The following is a 17,909-nucleotide window of genomic DNA, read 5'->3' as shown; positions in this document are numbered from 1 at the left end:
TATCAGACAGTATTGTCAAGTGACAGAAAACTGGAACCATTCTCTTTTGGTATCTCCTTTAACTATTCATTTATTATTTTTTCATTGGGTGTGTGTCTGTGCATTCATGTTCCATGGTGCTTGTGTGGAGGTCAAAGGACAATTTGCTTGTGTGGGTTCTCTCCTACTCTTGAGTTCCAGGATCAAACCAAGGTCAGGCTTGGCACAAACCCTTTTACCCACTGAACCATTTGCCAGCCCCTCATTTATTCATTTTTATTTGTTTATGTGCACCACTTGCAAAAAGGTCTCCAAAGAAGCCAGAAAGTATCAGATCCCCTGGAACCAGAGTTTCAGGCGATTTTGAGTCACTTGATGTGGGTTCTGCGAACCAAACCCATATATCCTCTGGAAGATTAGTAAGTGCTCTTAACTGCTGAGCTATCTCCCCAACCCTTAGTGCCTCCATTTAGATTTGTTCCAGGTTGATATGGATGAGGTTTGATCTGGGAAGACATCCTGAAAATCCTGAGTGCAAACATAAAGAAATAAACCTAGAAAAACTAAGAAACACGTGATGTATATTTTACCTGCTCAAACATAGAACAAAAAACCACATCTTTGGCTGACTTTTGTACAATGCACAGTATATTCTTGTATTAATGCTGGTATGTACATTGCCTTTAAAAGTTTATGTATTTTCAGAGCAAGGGGACCAGACACAAATAAAAATTAATGGCTCAGGTGATCCAGTATCCAGAACAACTTCAAGGCTGCTGGCTGAGATGATGTAGCCTCACAGACTATTCCAGTCAAGACTTAACAATTATCCTGATTTTCTCAAGGTTTCCCAAAGATTCCAGCACCCCTAGACAAGAGGAAGCAGTCGAGAGAATACAGTGCCCACATTCGCAAAAGATGGTTTATGGATACTTGTTATCATTTAAGGGAGATTGGTTAGAAGTTGTTATTGGTCATAGTAAAAAAACAAAACAACAAAAACAACCAAAAAAAAAACTAAACAAAGGAGTGAAATTCAAAGATCTCTTTCTAAAGGAAAAAGGAGGATATGATATAGAAATGATGGGGGGAAAGGGTAGATTATTAAATTTACTTTAATCCAAAAAACAACTATTAATTTCAAAATATTTTACATTGGTATAGATTTTGGTTTATTGATACAAATTTAAAGTTAATTCTGTTATACTATATGTATGTTTCTACTCTTGTTTGGGGTATTGTGTTTATGCAGCTCATTTAAAAATGTAATGTAGTCAGGTGGTGATGGCACACGCCTTTAATCCCAGCCCTCAGGAGGCAGAGGCAGGTGGATCTCTGTGAGTTCAAGGCCATCCTGGTCTATAGAGTGAGTTCCATGACAGCCAAGACCAATTCACGGAGAAACCCTGTCTCAAACAACAACAAAAAAATGTAATGTATAATTAAAAAATACAGATTAACAGTCATCTACAATAGTTAAATTATAGTCATGTTAGGTATGTTTTCAAGGTCATACATAGATATATTTAGATAGAAAGATGGTCTTTAAACACTTCAAAGACCTACAGAATATGGCATTTAATGAATGTATTTAATACCCTAAGGCTTTTCATGACAGTAAGACACATCTGCTCCTGACAGCACCAATCTACTTCAAAAAAGGATGATGGGCATCAAAGAGCCTCTGTGTGGAGTTTCCTTCTTTTATGACAAAAGCCATTTGGGTAAACTGCCCTTACCTCAATTGCTGACAGTATACTGTCCAAACTGAACAAGTAGGACACAAAGAAAAGTAACTGCTGAACTTTGCCAAGACAGGGTAGGACAGTCCTTCAAAACTTCCTGCTTCACAGAAAAGTTTGTCAGATATTCTAGGCCTGTAGACCAAAGTTGGATGCCTCAACATTACAGAAGAATTTTAGGTGACTGTCCAGGCAGCCAACTGTTTCTGTCATCTCTTAATTTTGGAAGTTGTTGCTCTGCACTTCATGTTTATTCAGGTAATAGTATGTCCTTCTCAGGTCTCTGATGAGATAGAAGACTAGATAATAACAATTACAATTCTTCCTAATAATGGTAGAAAGTAAATTAGATACAAAACTCTGGACTCTTCAGGAGAGGACAGCTGATAGAGTATTTTCTCTATTTTGCCAAATACAAATGGACTGATATTGTAGCTATAATTCTTACTTGATGACTGTTTTTGTTGTATATATATTTACTATGTTAAAGTTAAAACCTTTCTTTTTAATTAGACAAAAAGGGGGAATGTGGGATATTCCTTTATACTATGTTAATATGTGTCACTGTGATTGGGTTATTAAAGAAGCTGACTGGCCAATACCTGGACAGGTAGAGGTTAGGCAGGACTTCCAGAAAAAAAGAGAGCTCGAAGGAGAAGAGAAGGAGACGAGCTTGTTGTACTGAGAAAAGATATTGAACCATGTGGCAGAGCATAAATAAGAAATATGGGTTAATTTAAAATGCAAGAATTAGTTAGTGACAAGCCTGAGCTATTGGCTGAGCATTTACAATTAATAAGTCTCAGGAGTCTGGAGGGATGGCTCAGCACTTTAGAGCACTGGCTGTTCTTCTAGAGGACCTGGGTTCAATTCCCAGCACCCACATGGCAGCTTACAACTGTCTGTAACTCCAGTTCCAGGGGATCTGATACCTTCACACCAACTCACATAAAATAAAGTTAAATAAATTATAAAAAAAATGTAAAAAAAAAATGTCTCAGTCTGGTTATTTGGGAGCAGCTGCTAGGACACAGAGAAACTCCAACTGCAGATTGCCTTCATTGATTCCAGGAAGTTTCCACTGCACTATGTTTCCACACCACCTCTCAAAGGCTCCTGTCTTAGTTAGGGTTTTATTGCTATGAAGAGACACCATGACCATGGTAACTCTTATAAAGGAAATATTTAATTGGATCTGGCTTACAGTTTCAGAGGCTTAGTAAATTATCCATTATCTCCATGTGGGAAACATGGCAGTGTGCAGGCAGACATGGTGGTGGTGGAGTAGCTGAGAGTTCTACATCTTGATCTGCTGGCAATAGAAGGAGACTGTGTCACTGGGCAATGCTTGAGCATATATGAGACCTCAAAGCCTGTCTCCACAGTGACACACTTCCTCCAACAAGGCCACAGCTACTCTAGCAAGGCCACACCTACTCCAGCAAGGCCATACCTCTTAATAGTGCCATTCCCTGTAGTTAAAGTTTCCTGGTTCTGTTCAGCTCCTGCAGCCCTGTGGTCAGCTGCTTGGACCCAAGTAAACACACAGAGACTTATATTACTTATAAGCTGTATGGCCATGGCAGGCTTCTTGCTATCTGTTCTTATATCTTAAATTAACTCATTTCTGTTAATCTATAAGCTGCCATGTGGCTTGTGGTTTACCGGTCCTTTTACATCTCGCTTCCTCTGTGTCTGGCTGGCGACTCCTGACTCAGCCTTCCTGTTCCCAGAATTCTCTTCTCTGCTTGTCCTGCCTATACTTCCTGCTTGGCTACTGGCCAGTCAGCATTTTATTTATCAACCAATCAGAGCAACACATTCACAGTATACAGAACATATCCACAGCAAATCCCTATGGGCCTGTGGGTACTATTTTCTTTCAAACTCCACAGCCCCCAATTCCAGCCATTTTTCCTCACACTCTTCTTCTATACCATCTCCCCACCCACATGATCCTCCCCCACTCTCACCCCCACCTGTCTCCAGTCTTCTCATAAAATCTATTCTAGTTTCCCCTCCCACAGAGATCCATGTGTGTCCCCTAGACTCCTCCTCTTTACCTAACTTCTCTACATCTATGGGCTGTAGCTTGGTTATCATTTACTTAACTCCTAATAAACACTTCAAAGTGAATACATACTATATTTGTCTTTCTGGGTTTGGGTTACCTCACTCAGGGTGATTTTTTTTTCTAGTTCCATCCATTTGTCTGCAAATTTCATGGTGTCATTTTTTAAACAGCTGAGTAATACTCCATTGTGTAAATGTATCATATTATCTTTATCCAATCTTTGGTTGAGGGGCATCTAGGTTGTTTCCAGGTTCTGACTATTATAAATAAAGCTGCTATGATCATAGTTGAACAAGTGCCCTTGTATCAGGCTTTCTTTTGGCCACCAACCAGCTCCCAAATCATGACACAGAGACTTATTATCAGGTATGAATGCTCGGCCTTATCTTAGTTTGTCCCACTAGCTCTTATAACTTAATTTAACCTGTTTCTATTCATCCGTGTTTTGCCTCAGGGCTTTTTACCTTTCTTTCATTCTTTTTTTTTTTTTTTTTTTTTTTTTTTGGTTTTTTGAGACAGAGTTTCTCTGTGTAGCTTTGCGCCTTTCCTGGAACTCACTTGGTAGCCCAGGCTGGCCTCGAACTCACAGAGATCCACCTGTCTCTGCCTCCTGAGTGCTGGGATTAAAGGCGTGCGCCACCACCGCCCGGCTCTTTCTTTCATTCTTTATGTCCTACTTTTCCTGCTTCTTCTGGGTCTGACTGGCTGGTGGCTGCCTGGCTGGCTAGCCCCAGGTGTCTCCTTCTCTTTCTCCCTCATTCTCTCTTCTCTCCATTCTCTCCTCTCAAGCCTAGATTCCTCCTCCTACTTATTCTTTCTGCCTGCCATCCCCACCTATCTCTCTACTGCCTAGCTATTGGCCATTCAGCTTTTTATTAGACCAATCAGGTGCCTTAGGCAGGCAAAGCAACATATCTTTCATCGTTAAACAAATGCAGCGTAAACAAATGTAACACACCTTTACATAGAGTAATATTCCACAACATAAACAAATGTAACACATCTTTGCCTAGTTTAAGTAATATCTACAATATGTCCTTGTATTATGATTGAGCATCCTTTGGGCATATGCCCAAGAGTTGTATAGCTGGATCTTGAGGTAGATTGATTTCTAGTTTTCTGAGAAACTGCATATTGATTTCCAAAGTGGCTGTACAAGTTTGCACTCCTACCAGTAATGGAGAAGTATTCCCCCTTGCTACAAATCCTCTCCAGCATGAGCTGTCATTTGTGTTTTTGATCATAGCCATTCTGACAGGTGTAAGATATAATCTTAGCATTATTTGACTTGCATTTCCCTGATGGCTAAAGATGTTGAACATTTCTTTGTTTCTCTGCCATATATGTTTACTCTATTGAGAATTCTGTTTAGATATTTCTATTTTTTAAAAAAACGTTTTAAAAAAAGATTTATTTATTTTATATATATGGTGTTCTATCTGCATGTACATCTGCATGCCAGAAGAATGCATCAGTTCCCATTATAGATAGCTGTGAGCCACCATGTGGTTGCTGGGAATTGAACTCAAGACTTCTGGAAGAGCTGCCAATGCTCTTAACCACTGAGCCATCTCTCCAGCCCCATAGATCTTTCCACTTTTAATTGGATTATTTAGGGTTTTTATATTTAGTTCCTTGAGTTCTTTATGTATTTTGGATATTAGCCCTCTATCAGATGTGGGGTTGGTAAAAATCTTTTCCTGTTCTGTAGGCTGACACTTTGTCCTTTGCCTCACTGAAACTTTTCGGTTTCATGAAATCCCATTTATTAATTGTTGATCTTAGCGCCTGCACTATCAGTGTTCTGTTCAGGAAGTTGTCTCCTGTGCCAATGCGTTCAAGGCTGTTCCTCACTTTCTCTTCTTCCAGGTTCAGTGTAACTGGATTTATGTTGAGGTCTTTGATCCCCTTAGCCTTGAGTTTTTGTGCAGCTTCATAACTGTGGATCTATTTGCATTCTTCTCCATGCAAACATCTAGTTTGACCAGCACCATTTGTTGAAGATGCTTGTTTTTCCCCCTAGTGTATCTGGCTTCTTTATCAAAAATCAGGTGTCCATAGGTGTGTGGATTTATGTCTGGGTCTTCAATTCGATTCCATTGATTAATGTGTCTGTTTTGTGCCAATACTTTGCAGTTATTATTTTATTATAGCGCTGTAGTACAACTTGAGATCTCCTGTATTAGGATTCTCTAGAGTCACAGAACTTATAGAAATGAATCTCTCTATCTCTACCTACCTGCCAATCTATCTATCTATCTATCTATCTATCTATCTATCTATCTATCTATCTATGAATTTATTGGAATGATTTACTGGGTGCAGTCCAACAATGGCTAGTAGTGAATGGAAAGTCCAAGAATCTAGTAGTTCCTCAGTCCCCTGAAGCTGGGTGTCTCAGCTGGTCTTCTGTATATGCTGGAGTCCTGAAGAAGTAGGCTCCAAGGCCAGTGAGGGAATGGATGTGCTGACAAGGTGAGGGCTAACAAGAGAAGAAGGAACCCACCCCTTTCCTTCTTCCATTGTCCTTCTAGCAGAAGGTGTGGCCCAGATTAAAGGTGTGTCATCCCACCTCAAGATCCAGATCAAAAGCTTGTGTCTCCCAGCCTCAAGATCCAGATCACAAGTGTGCCCTCCATTTCTGGATTGTAGTTCATTCCAGATATAATCAAGTTGACAACCAAGAATAGCCATCACACCTCCAGCAATTCTTTTATTGTTCGAGATTGTTTTAGCTGTCCTGGTTTTTTTTGTTTGTTTGTTTGTTTTGTTTTGTTTTTCCATGTGAAGTTGAGAATTGTACTTTCAAGGTCTGTAAAAAATTGTTTTGGAATTTTGATTGCATTGAATCTGTAGATTGCTTTTGGTAGGATGGCCATTTTTACTATGTTAATCCTACCGATCCATGAGCAGATATGTTCTTCAAAGACTTGAAGTTTTTAATCATATATATCTTTCACTTGCCTGGTTAGAGTTATCCCAAGATATTTATATTGTTTGAGGCTATTGTGAAAGGTATTGTTTCCCTAATTTTTTTCTCAGTCTGTCATTTGTATATAGGAAGGCTACTGATATTTTTTAGTTAATCTTGCATTTAGTGATTTTGCTGAAAATGTTTATCAACTGTGGGAATTTGATGGTGAATTTTTAGGGTCACTTATGTATACTATCATATCCTCTGCAAATAACAATACTTTGACTTCTTCCTTTCCAATTTGTATTCCCTTGATTTCCTTCAGTTGTCTTATTGCTCTAACTAAAACTTCAAGTACTATATTGAATAGATATGAAGAGAGTGAGCAGTCTTGTCTTCTTCCTGATTTAAGTGGAATTGATATGAGTTTCTCTCTAAGTTGATGTTGGCTATATGCTTGCTGTAAATTGCCCTTATTATGTTGCAGTATGTCCCTTGTATCTCTAATCTCTCCAGGATTTTTATCATGAAGGAATGACAGATTTTGTCATAGGCTTTTTTTGCATCTAGTGAGATGATCATGTTTTTTTTCTTTCATTTTGTTTATATGGTAGATTACATTTACTAATTTTCATGTATTGAACCATTCCTGCATCTCTGTGATGAAGCCTACTTGATCATGATGGATGATCTTTTTGATGTGTTCTTGGATTCACTTTGCAAGTATTTTATTGAGTAGTTTCACATTCAGGTTTGTAAGGGAAATTGTTCTATAAATCTCTTTGTTGAATCTTTATGTGGTTTTGGTATCAGGGTAAATAACTGTGGCCTCATAAATGAATTTGGCAATGTTCCTTCTGTTTCTATCTTGAGTATTGGTGTTAACTCTTCTTTGAAAGTCTGGTAGAATTCTGTGATAGAACCATCTGGCCCTAGGCTTTTAGTCATTGGGAAACTTTTAATGACTGCTTCGATTTCACTAGGGTTTATAGGTCTGTTTAAACTGTTTATATGACCTTGACTTAACTTTGGTAAGTGGAATGTATCAAGAAAATTACCTACTTCTTTTAAATTTACCAATTTTTTGGAGTATAGATTTTTAAAGTATGATTCTTTGGATTTTCAGTATCTGTTGTTATGTCCCCCTTTTCATTTTTGATTTTGCTAATTTGGATATTCTCTCTTGGCCTTTAGTTAGTTGGATAAGGGTTTGTCTATCTTGTTGGTTTTTTCAAAGAACCATCTGGCCCTAGGCTTTTAGTCATTGGGAAACTTTTAATGACTGCTTTGATTTCAATAGGGTTTATAGGTCTATTTAAACTGTTTATATGACAGGTAAACTCTGTTTCATTGATTATTTGTATTATTCTCTTTTTTTTCTATTTTATTGATTTTAGCCCTCAGTTTGATTGTTTCTTGCCATTGACTCCTCTTCGGTATGATTACTTCTTTTTGTTCGAGAGCTTTCAGGTGTGCTATTAAGTTGCTAGTATGAGATCTCCCCACTTATTTTCTGTAGGCACTTAGTGCTGTGAACTTGTCTCTTAGCTCTGCTTTCATTGTGTCCCTCAAGTTTGGGTACTTTGTGTATTCATTTTCATTCAATTCTAGAAAGTCTTTAATTTCTTTTTTTTCATATCTGTCTTGACCCATTTTTCATTCAGTAGAGAATTGTTCAGTTTCCATGAGTTTATAAGGTTTCTGTTGTTTCTGATATCTATCTTTAATCTATGATGGTCTGATAGGATGCAGGGAGTTAATTCAATTTTCTTGTATCTGTTGGATCTTTCTTTGTGTCTAAGCATGTGGTCAATTTTTGAGAACGTTTCATGCAGAGGTGCAGAGGAGAAGGTATATTCTTTTGTGTTTCGATGACATATTCTGTAAATATCTGTTAGGTCCATTGGGTTTATAAAGTCAGCTGAAGCATTTCTGTGTCTAGTTTTTCTCTGGATGACCGCTGCATGGGTGAGAGTGGGGTATCAAAGTCTCCCACTATCAGCATGTGAGGGTCAATATATGATTTAGGCTGTAGAAGTGTTTCTTTCACAAACTTGTGTTTGACGCATAGATGCTAAAAATTGAAATGTCAGTCAGGTGTGATGGTGCACACCTTTGATCCCAGTGCTCAGGAGGCACACATGCCTTTAATCCCAGCAGTAGGGAGGTTGAGACAGGAAGTGATATGGCTGGGTGGAGAAAACAATGTAAGGCAGGAGAAGAAAGGAGCTCAATCTTTTTGGCTGAGGAGTTGGTGAGGTGAGCGGTGGCTGTGGCTTGTTCCTTTGTCTCTCTGATCTTTCAGCATTTACCCTGATATCTGGCTCTGGATTTTTATTAAGACCAATTAGGATTCGTGCTACATTTTTCCAACCTGAGGTAATGTCTATCCTTGGTTTAAGGTGTGTTTCTTGGATGCAGCAGAAGGATGGATCCTGTTTTCACATCCATTCTGTTAGTCTGTGTCTTTTTATTAGAGAATTGAGACCATTGATATTGAGAAATATCAATGACCAATGATTGTTGATTCTTGTTATTTTGTTGGTGGTGGTGCTGCTGGTTGTTGGTGGTGGTAGTGTGTGTGTCCCTACTTTTGATTTTGCTGGTGTGAGATTATTTATTCCCTGTTTTTTCCCGGATGTAGTTAACCTCCTTGGGTTGGAGTTTTCCTTCTAGCACCTTTTCTAGGGTTGGATTTGTAGATAGATATTGTTAAAATTTGACTTTATCATGGAATATCTTTTTTCCATCTATGGTGATTTTTTCCATCTATGGTGATTGAAAGTTTTGCTGGGTATAGTAGTCAGGGCTGGCATCTGTGGTCTTTCAGAATCTGCAGCATATCTCTCTAGGTTCTCCTGGGTTTTAGAGTCTCCATTGAGAAGTCAGGTATAATCCTAATAGAGTCTGCCTTTATGTGTTACTTGGTCTTTTTCCCTGGCAGCTTTTAATATTCTTCCTTTGTTCTGAATGTTTAGTGTTTTGATTATTATGTGGTGAGGGGACTTTCTTTTCTGGTCCAGTCTGTTTGGTGTTCTTTTACCTTTATAGGCATCTTCTCCTTTAGGTTAGAGAAATTTTCTTCTATGATTTTGTTGAAAATATTTTCTGGATCTTTGAGCTGGGATTCTTCTCCTTTCTCTATTCCTGTTATTCTTAGGTTTCGTCTTTTCATAGTGTCCAGATTTTTTGGATGTTTTGTGTCAGGAGTTTTTAGATTTAACATTTTCTTTGACCAATGTATCCATTTCTTCTTCCTATTGTATCTGTGGTAGTTTGAATGTAATTGGCCCCCATAAGCTCATATGGAATGGCACTATTAGGACGTGTAGTCTTGTTGGAGGAAGTGTGTCACTGTGGGGGTGGGCTTTGAGGTCTCATATGTGCTCAATCATGCCCAATGAAGACAGTGTCAACTCCTGAGAATCTCTCTTCTATCTATTGTATCCCCTATAGTTCCTGTTTGAATTTCTAAACTTCTCATTTCCAGAATTCTGTTTGTGTTTTCTTTATTGATTCTATTTCCATTTTTAGGTCTTGAACAATTTTATTCAATTCCTTCAACTATTTGTGTTTTCTTGGATTTATTCATTTCCTCTTTAAGGACCTCTATCATCTTCATATAGTTGGTGTTAAGGTCTTTTTCTTTTTCTTTTTTTTTTTTTTTGGTTTTTCGAGACAGGGTTTCTCTGTGTAGTTTTGCGCCTTTCCTGGAACTCACTTGGTAGCCCAGGCTGGCCTCGAACTTACAGAGATCCGCCTGGCTCTGCCTCCCGAGTGCTGGGATTAAAGGCGTGCGCCACCACCGCCCGGCAAGGTCTTTTTCTTTTGCTTCAGTTATGTTGGAATATTCAGGGCCTTTTGTGGTAGGATAGCTGGGATCCAGTGGAGACATATTGCCTTGGCTGTTATTGATTGTGTTTTTACACTGATGTCTAGGCAACTGGGTTTGTGATGATTACTGATGTAGATGCTGATTTCTGGATTGTCTTTGTTGGGTGAGTGTTTTGTTCCTTGGTTTCTGTTTTCTCTCTGGATTTTTGGAGAGTGTAATGTCTGTGTGTTGCCTGTTTTCTGGCCTGCTTATCTGGTGTGTTAACAGGAACTGACTGCTGATGTTGGAGGCTGGGATCCTGGGATGAGTTGGGGGAGGGAAGGTTGGAGGAGAAGGTCTTTGTGATCCCTTGAGGATGGGGTCAGAGAGGGAAGGAAGACCACAGCAAGTTCCTGTGCCAGAGCTGGGGGGGTTGGATCTCAGGAGCAGTCGGAGAGGTGTAGGTCCGTCTTCAGCCTGCTTGTTGCCCTGGGAGGAGCATCCCTTGGGTGAGCAGGGGGTGCCTGCTTTGGTTCGGGTCTGGGACAAAGCAGCAAGTGAGGAGAGGGAGGTTAGAGGGGGAAGAGCTATGGGATCCACAGGTGTGGTCGTTTGAATGTCATTGGCCGCCATAATCTCGCCTGGAGTGGCACTATTAGGAGGTGTGGCTTTGTTGAAATAGGTATGGCCGAGAGATCAGCTGGCGGGGGGAGCGGGCATGAGGAGCTCTGGAGTTGCCGGTGGGGAACATGTCAGAATCCGACCTCGCCAGAAAGTGGGACCGGTGCATGGCCGAGGTGGAGGTGAAGCTAGGTACTGGCTTTGGATTAGGAGTCGTTTTCTCTCTTACCTTCTTTAAAAGAAGAATGTGGGCCATTAGCCTTCGGTTCTGGCGTGGGACTGGGGATGGCCTACTCCATCTGTCAGCAGGACCTGCAGGCCCCGTATCTTCTACATGGAAAATATGTCAAAAGAGCAGTGACGTTTGCTGAGAACCTCCCAGTGGGAGGAAAGAGAAACCACGTTTATTCCTCAGGAATGCTGACGTGCCCTGGAGTGTGCTGACGTCCTAGGACAGTACCATCAGCAACGCTTCCAACTCCAGCCACTGTTTGTGTGTTTGAAATCAGGTCTGTTTCTTTTGTATATTCTCTTTGGAAATTGTAAGGAGGTGATCTAAAAATAAATTAAAAATGGGAAGCCCCCCGCCCCCCCAAAAGAAATAGGTATGGCCTTGACGGAGGAAGTATGTCACCGTGGGGGCAGGTTTTGAGGTTTCCTGTGCTCAGGATACCACCCAGTGTTTCAGTCAACTTCCTGTTGCCTTCAAGATGTAGGACTCTCAGCTACCATCTGTCTGTCTGCACACTGCCATGTTCCCTTCATGATGATAGTGGACTGAACATCTGAAACTGTAAGTGAGCCACCTCAATTAAATGTTTTCTTTGTAGGAGTTGCTGTGGTCATGATTTCTCTTCACAGCAATGAAAACCAACAGGAAATAGGAACAGAGGAGCAGGGAATGACACCAAGGGTGTTCTGCAGCAGAGTAGGGGATGAAATAGAGGGATTGGATCTGGGGGAACAGAGAGAGGTCTGCAGGCAGCCTCCCTGGTTTTCTGTCAGGTGTGGTTTGTTATAAACATTTCTAAATTTCCGTTAATGTTTAATTATTGCTTTCATACTCTACAAGACGAGGAAGAGAACTGCTGAACACAATCTTCATTATAAATGAAGAAACATTTAATAGTCTCTTCAAACTATTATTAACAGGCATGAACATCAGGATTTTTTAAAAAGATCTTATTTTATTTTTATTCATGTGTGTGTGTGCATGTTCTGGATAGTTTTTTTTTTTTTTTTTTTTTTTTTTTTTTTTTTTTTTTTGGTTTTTCGAGACAGGGTTTCTCTGTGTAGCTTTGTGCCTGTCCTGGAACTCACTTGGTAGCCCAGGCTGGCCTCGAACTCACAGAGATCCGCCTGGCTCTGCCTCCTGAGTGCTGGGATTAAAGGCGGGCGCCACCACCGCCCGGCTCTGGATAGTTTTTATGCCAACTTCACACAAGTTAGTGTCATCTGAGAGAAGGGACTCTCAATAAGATGAGCTGTAGGCACATCTATAGGGAATTTTCTTATTTAATGACTGATGTAGGAGGGCTGAGCCCATTGTGGGTGGTGCCATCCCTGGGTTGGTGGTCCTGGGTTCTATAAGCAAACAGGCGGAGCAAGCCACAAGGAGCATGTCAGTAAGCAGCACCCTCCATGGTCTCTGCATCAGCTCCTGCCTCCAGGCTTCTGCCCTGTTTGAGTTCTGGCCTTGGCTTCCCCCAGTAGATTGTGATTCAGGATATGTAAGCCAAATAAACCCTTTCCTGCCTGTATTGTTTTTGGTCATTGTATTTCACCATAGCAATAATAACGCTAAGACAGTGTGTATGGGCGTGTCTGTGTGTATACGTATGGGCATGCTTGTGCAGGTGCTCATAAAGGCCAGAAGAGGGCATTGGATCCTCTGCAGCTGGAGTTATGGGCACTTGTTGGCCATCTTGTGGGTGCTGAGAACTGAAGCTGAGTCTTCTGTAAGAGCAGTAAGCACTTTTAACTACTAGGCTATCTCTCTAGCTTGATGAATGATTAGGATAATTTTTACTTTATCTCCCCCGCTCTCTCTTCTCTCTTCTGTCTCCCTGTCTCTCTCTTCATTGCTGAGAATCCACCCCAAGGCAGCCTCCCTGGTTTTCCACTGAGCTGTACCTGTACCCTTGACTTCATTCTTTTTATAGCTCTCTCCTCTCCTTCCCTCAAGTTACTCTGCTGTCAACTTTTCCTGTGTGGAGATCTTATCTGTAGACTGACAGGAATGGAAATGTGAAGGTAATGAAGTAGAAACACTTCAGCCAACTCCAAAGAGCAAGGCTCTTTCTGTGAGAAAGGTCACAGTTGACATCACCATGCAAACTTGTTGGACTTTTCAAAGGGAATGAACTGAATTTATTGTCTGAGACAGTCTCTTTTAGCCCAGGGTGGCCTTGCACTTTTCCTGATCTTCCTGCCTCTTCCTCCCAAATAGCATGTGCTCCAGAATTTAACATTTACTATATACCTTTCTTTCTTTTCTTTCTTTCTTTCTTTCTTTCTTCCTTTCTTTCCTTTCTTTCTTTCTTTCTTTCTTTCTTTCTTTCTTTCCTTCCTTCTTTCTTTCTTTCTTCCTTCCTTTCTTTTCTCTCCTTCCTTCCTTCCTTCCTTCTCTCTCTCTCTCTCTCTCTCTCTCTCTCTCTCTCTCTCTCTCTATATATATATATATATATATATATATATATATATCTTTAAATGGGCTGAAATCATTTAACAAACCTGGAATTAAGAGAACATTTAGATGCTGGGCAGTGGTGGCGTATGCCTTTAATCCCAGCACTCGGGAGGCAGAGGCAGGCAGATGGATCTCTGTGAGTTTGAGGCCAGCCTGGTCTACAGAGTGAGTTCAAAGACAGCCAGGGCTACACAGAGAAACCTTTTCTCAAAATAAAACAAACAACAACAAACACACATAGAGGGGGGAGGGAGAGAGAAAACATTAAGATGATCTTCAACTGTAAGTTAGTTGCTATCTATACTCAGGGAGCGTATAGATAAATCCTAAAAATTTAAACTTAATACTAGGAGTGAAATGGAATTGCCTAAAGATGGAAGACATCTGCAGCCCTCTGCTGTCTTACAGATCCCTCCTCTGTCTCTGGTAGAGAGACGATATTTAAGTTTTACTTGTCGGAAGTTCCCAGTGCATTAGTGTAAGCACCAGTGGTAAGAACTGGTGATTCCTGGTTCTTTGGGAGCACCGGGTTTGGTTCTCAGCATCCACACCAGGCAGCTCACGACCACCTGCAACTGTAGCTCCAGAGGATCTGACACCCTCTCTGGCCTCCAAGGACACCTGTATGTACACACATGACACACACGCAGACACACTTCCTAGCTTGCTTTTCTGTTGCTGTGACCAACACCAACTTAGAAGAGGAAAGGATTTGTTTCATATTACACTTCCAGGTAACAATCCATCACTGAGGGAGGGCAGGGCAGGAACTCAAGGTGAGAACCTGGAGGAAGGAACTGAAGCAGAGCGTGTGAAAAAACAGTGCTTACTGGCTGCTTCCCATGGCTTGCGCAGCTTATAAAATTTCTCAAACAATGTTGGGCCACTTGCCCAGGGGTAGTACTATCCATAGTGGGCTGGGCCCTCCCACTGTTATGGTCACATCTTGAGACCCTCAAGCAAGACCACCACAGAGCTGATATCCAATGCAAAACACACAGGGGTTTATTGATAACAAGCAAGCTCAGGCTTGGTCCTCATTCAACACTTGACACAGCAGGTGGAGGAGGACGGCCCTGAGTTCTCAGGGTGAGGGGTTTTTAAAGGGAAAAACCGCAAGCAGGGTGGTACAAGCCTTGGCATCATATGACTGGGTGAGGGTGTGTAACCTCTGAATTTACTGGTTGGGGGTTACAGTTATCATTTTGAGGGCAGGTCTGGACAAGTCCCAGGCTTTGTCCTTGAGCTGCCATGGGGGCCGGCTGGCCTAGCACATACTGATTGTGGGGGCTGGTTCAGTGGTCTAGGCTCTGTCCTTGAGCTGCCGTGGAGGCTGACTCAGTGGCCCAGGCTCTGTCCTTGAGCTGCCATGGGGGCTGGCTGGCCTAGCACATACTGACTGTGGCGGCTGGTTCAGTGGCCCAGGCTCTGTCCTTGAGCTGCCGTGGAGGCTGACTCAGTGGCCCAGGCTCTGTCCTTGAGCTGCCATGGAGGCTGGGTGGTCTCGCACGTTCACATTGACTCATGCACGTAGCTTTAAGTTGGTGAGGGGTCCCAGACAGTAAACAACTGGTTGAACCTTGAACAGTCAGTGTACATGGAGAAAGGGAGCTACTGCAAGGACTATGTCTTTTGTTCACGGCCCTCTCAGAAACTGCTTGCTCAAGTCTCAGGAAACTGAAATTGAGGCCTGATCTCCGAGAGAGGACTGAGCAGTCTGTTATGGTGTCTGCCTGGTCCTTTCACCACATCAGTCATTAATTAAGACACTGCTCCACAGACATGCCCATAGGACAGTCTGAGAGGCAATTCCTCCATTGATTTCTTATTTTTAAAAGATAGTGTCTTCTTTGTAGAACAGGCTTACCTTGAACTCACAGAGATCTGCCTGCGTCTGTGGGGATTAAAGGTGTGCACCATAATGCCTGGCCAGTTCCTGTGTTTGAACCCTTGGTCTTCAGCTTGAGATGCTATTCGGAGGTTGTGTAATGAGTGGGTCACTTTGGGTGGGCCTTGGTGGTGATACCAACTTCGGGCTCCAGCTCCAGCCCTCTGCTTCTGAGCTGTCATGTTGTGAGGATCTGTCTACCTCATGCTCTTGCAGTTATAAAGGGAGTCTCCCCAGTGCCCACAACTTCCCCAGCACGATTAAATGTATCCCCTGCTACTGTAAGCCCAAGCCTTTCTTCTCTGGAAAAAAAAAAAAAGATTCTGGTAAAAGTGCTGTGGGTTTTTATTTTTATTATTTTGGAGAGGAGTGAGAGAAGACAGAGGTTCTTCAGCCTGGTCTAGAACTCCATGTAGACCATGCTGGTTTTGAATTCTAAAGAATTCTTTTAACTTTTTCTTGCTTATTTATTTAATTTTATGTGTACAAGTTTTTTATCTGCATGTGTCAAGGAGTTCAGAAAAAGGTGTCAGATCACCTGGAACTCCAGAGGTGGAGTACAGATGTGAACCTTTAAGCCTGTGTGTGGTGGGACAGTACTCAAGGAAGAGGCAGGCAGATCTCAGAGTTCGAGAACAGCAAGGGCTACATAATGAAACCGTGTGTGTCCCAAAAAAGAAAAAGCAAAACAACAACAAAAACAAGTAAACAAAAAACCCACAATGCTTAAAAACAGAATTGGAATTTTGTTAATATATAAAAATTTATAACACTCATCAAGGACTAGCCATTGCTTCCTGCTTCCGAGCTAATTTGAATCCTTTCTAAAGCACAATAACAAATGTGCACTTTCTATCTCGTGATGGGCATCTTTTTATTTTATTTTTTTAAATTTGGAATCTGGGTCCTTTATCTACGGAAACCAAATTGTCATTGGAAGAGTCCTTGGCTTTTAAGCGAGAGGCCCACAGGAGCAACGTTTATCAGTGCCTCCTGTCTCCCCGCCCCCCTTAACCGCCCCAGCCAATCTGATTTGGGGTTAATTCCATGAAGGTTCTGTGAAAACATCCCAGACTGTCTGGTATGTGCTGTCCCTTAACTTCCGGGGTGGTTTCGCAGCATCGTGCTCCGGGGAGGCACTGGCTCCCACACAGCCTTTCCCGAGATGGTCACTATTGTGCAAACGGCCCTTCCAGCGCACAGACAGTCGAAGGACAAACACCCACGGGTGACGCAGGCTCTGGTCACCCGCGACCCAGACGTCGAAAGCGGCTCTGGACCAAAGCTTCCGGTCGCACCTTCCTTTTCAGCCCGGGCGGAACTCTCCGGCTGTTCCCCGGTGTGCCCCTCCCACCGCCGGGGAGGCCTGCTGGGCAACTCCTCCCGTCGTGCCCCGCGCGTGCGCGCCGCGGCTGTTCCGCAGGCCGCCGCCCCTCCCCGCCGCACGGAGCGCCGCCGCCGCCGCCGCCGCGCCCCGCCCCGCCCCCCGCGCAAGCCGCCGGCCCCCACATCCGGGTACCGACGCCAGCCGCCCAGACTCTGGCACTATGGTCATGGCGGAGGGGACGGCAGTGCTGAGGCGGAACAGGCCAGGCACGAAGGCGCAGGTATCGTCTCCGTGGCTTCCCTGCCCCGGGGCTCGCGGGGCCGAGCCGAGGCGCTGCTGCTGCTGGCGGGAGGCCGGCCCGGGGAGAGGCCGGGCCCGGGGCGGCGAGCGGGTGGTGGTGGCCCGGGGCCGTGGTGGGTGGCCGGCCTGCGCTTCCGGAGCCGCGCGGCCCCCGAGGCTGCCGAGCCGGCGGCGGCGGCGGCGGCCTCCCCCGGGGGAGGCCTGCAAGGAGCCGGCCCTGGCGTGCCCGCCGAGCGAGGCCCAGGGCTGAAGCCTGTCACCGGCGGCGCTGCCTGCTGTGAGTGGCAGCTGACGGCGCCGGGGCGTCAAGTGGGCCAGCTGGGGACCGGGGACCGGGACCGGGGGCGGGGGGGACGTCCCCGCGTCCGGACCGCCGGCGTCGAGGGCTGTAAACACTGCCCACCTCCACTCCGCGCCGGCTGGGCCGGTGACGTACCTGCCGATCGGCTCCATCCAGTTGGTCTAGCCGGATGCAGGTGGCGAGGATTTGCTTTCTCCTCCCGGGGTTTGTCTTTTTCCACCACTCCCTCCTGCTCCCCTGCACTGGTCCAGCAAGTTTTT

At 43.4% G+C, this 17,909-nt stretch overlaps 2 protein-coding genes across 3 annotated transcripts in view; both read left to right on the top strand.

Moving 5' to 3' along the window:
* The window catches only part of LOC131923041 (MOB-like protein phocein), a 52,129-nt gene that overhangs the window by 10,309 nt on the left and 23,911 nt on the right, over nt 1–17,909 (top strand). Inside the window, exon 1 of one of the 2 annotated variants that reach the window (XM_059277890.1) lies at nt 17,208–17,328. The exons of the other annotated variant lie outside the window; for it this stretch is intronic. Coding sequence (XP_059133873.1) covers nt 17,269–17,328 — 60 coding nt within the window. The 5' untranslated portion in view covers nt 17,208–17,268. Of the gene's footprint in view, nt 1–17,207; nt 17,329–17,909 lie in introns of those variants that run through there. 2 annotated transcript variants of the gene reach the window in all.
* LOC131923584 (MICOS complex subunit Mic10-like) lies at nt 11,273–11,588 on the top strand. The gene is made up of 2 exons (XM_059278710.1): nt 11,273–11,336; nt 11,386–11,588. Exons 1-2 carry the CDS (start codon nt 11,273–11,275, stop codon nt 11,586–11,588), a joined length of 267 nt encoding a protein of 88 aa, XP_059134693.1.

This window comes from Peromyscus eremicus, chromosome 13, assembly GCF_949786415.1.
Source record: "Peromyscus eremicus chromosome 13, PerEre_H2_v1, whole genome shotgun sequence".
Classification (NCBI taxonomy): Eukaryota; Metazoa; Chordata; class Mammalia; order Rodentia; family Cricetidae; genus Peromyscus; species Peromyscus eremicus.
The sequence above is the reverse complement of the archived record's forward strand: the minus strand, read 5'-3'. Positions and strand labels throughout refer to the sequence as shown.

Coding starts and splice junctions, on each gene's coding strand:
- LOC131923584 (XM_059278710.1), top strand. CDS start 11,273: ATGTCAGAATCCGACCTCGCCAGAAAGTGGGACCGGTGCATGGCCGAG. Junction 11,337..11,385: donor CGAGGTGGAGGTGAAGCTAG/GTACTGGCTTTG, acceptor CTTCTTTAAAAG/AAGAATGTGGGCCATTAGCC.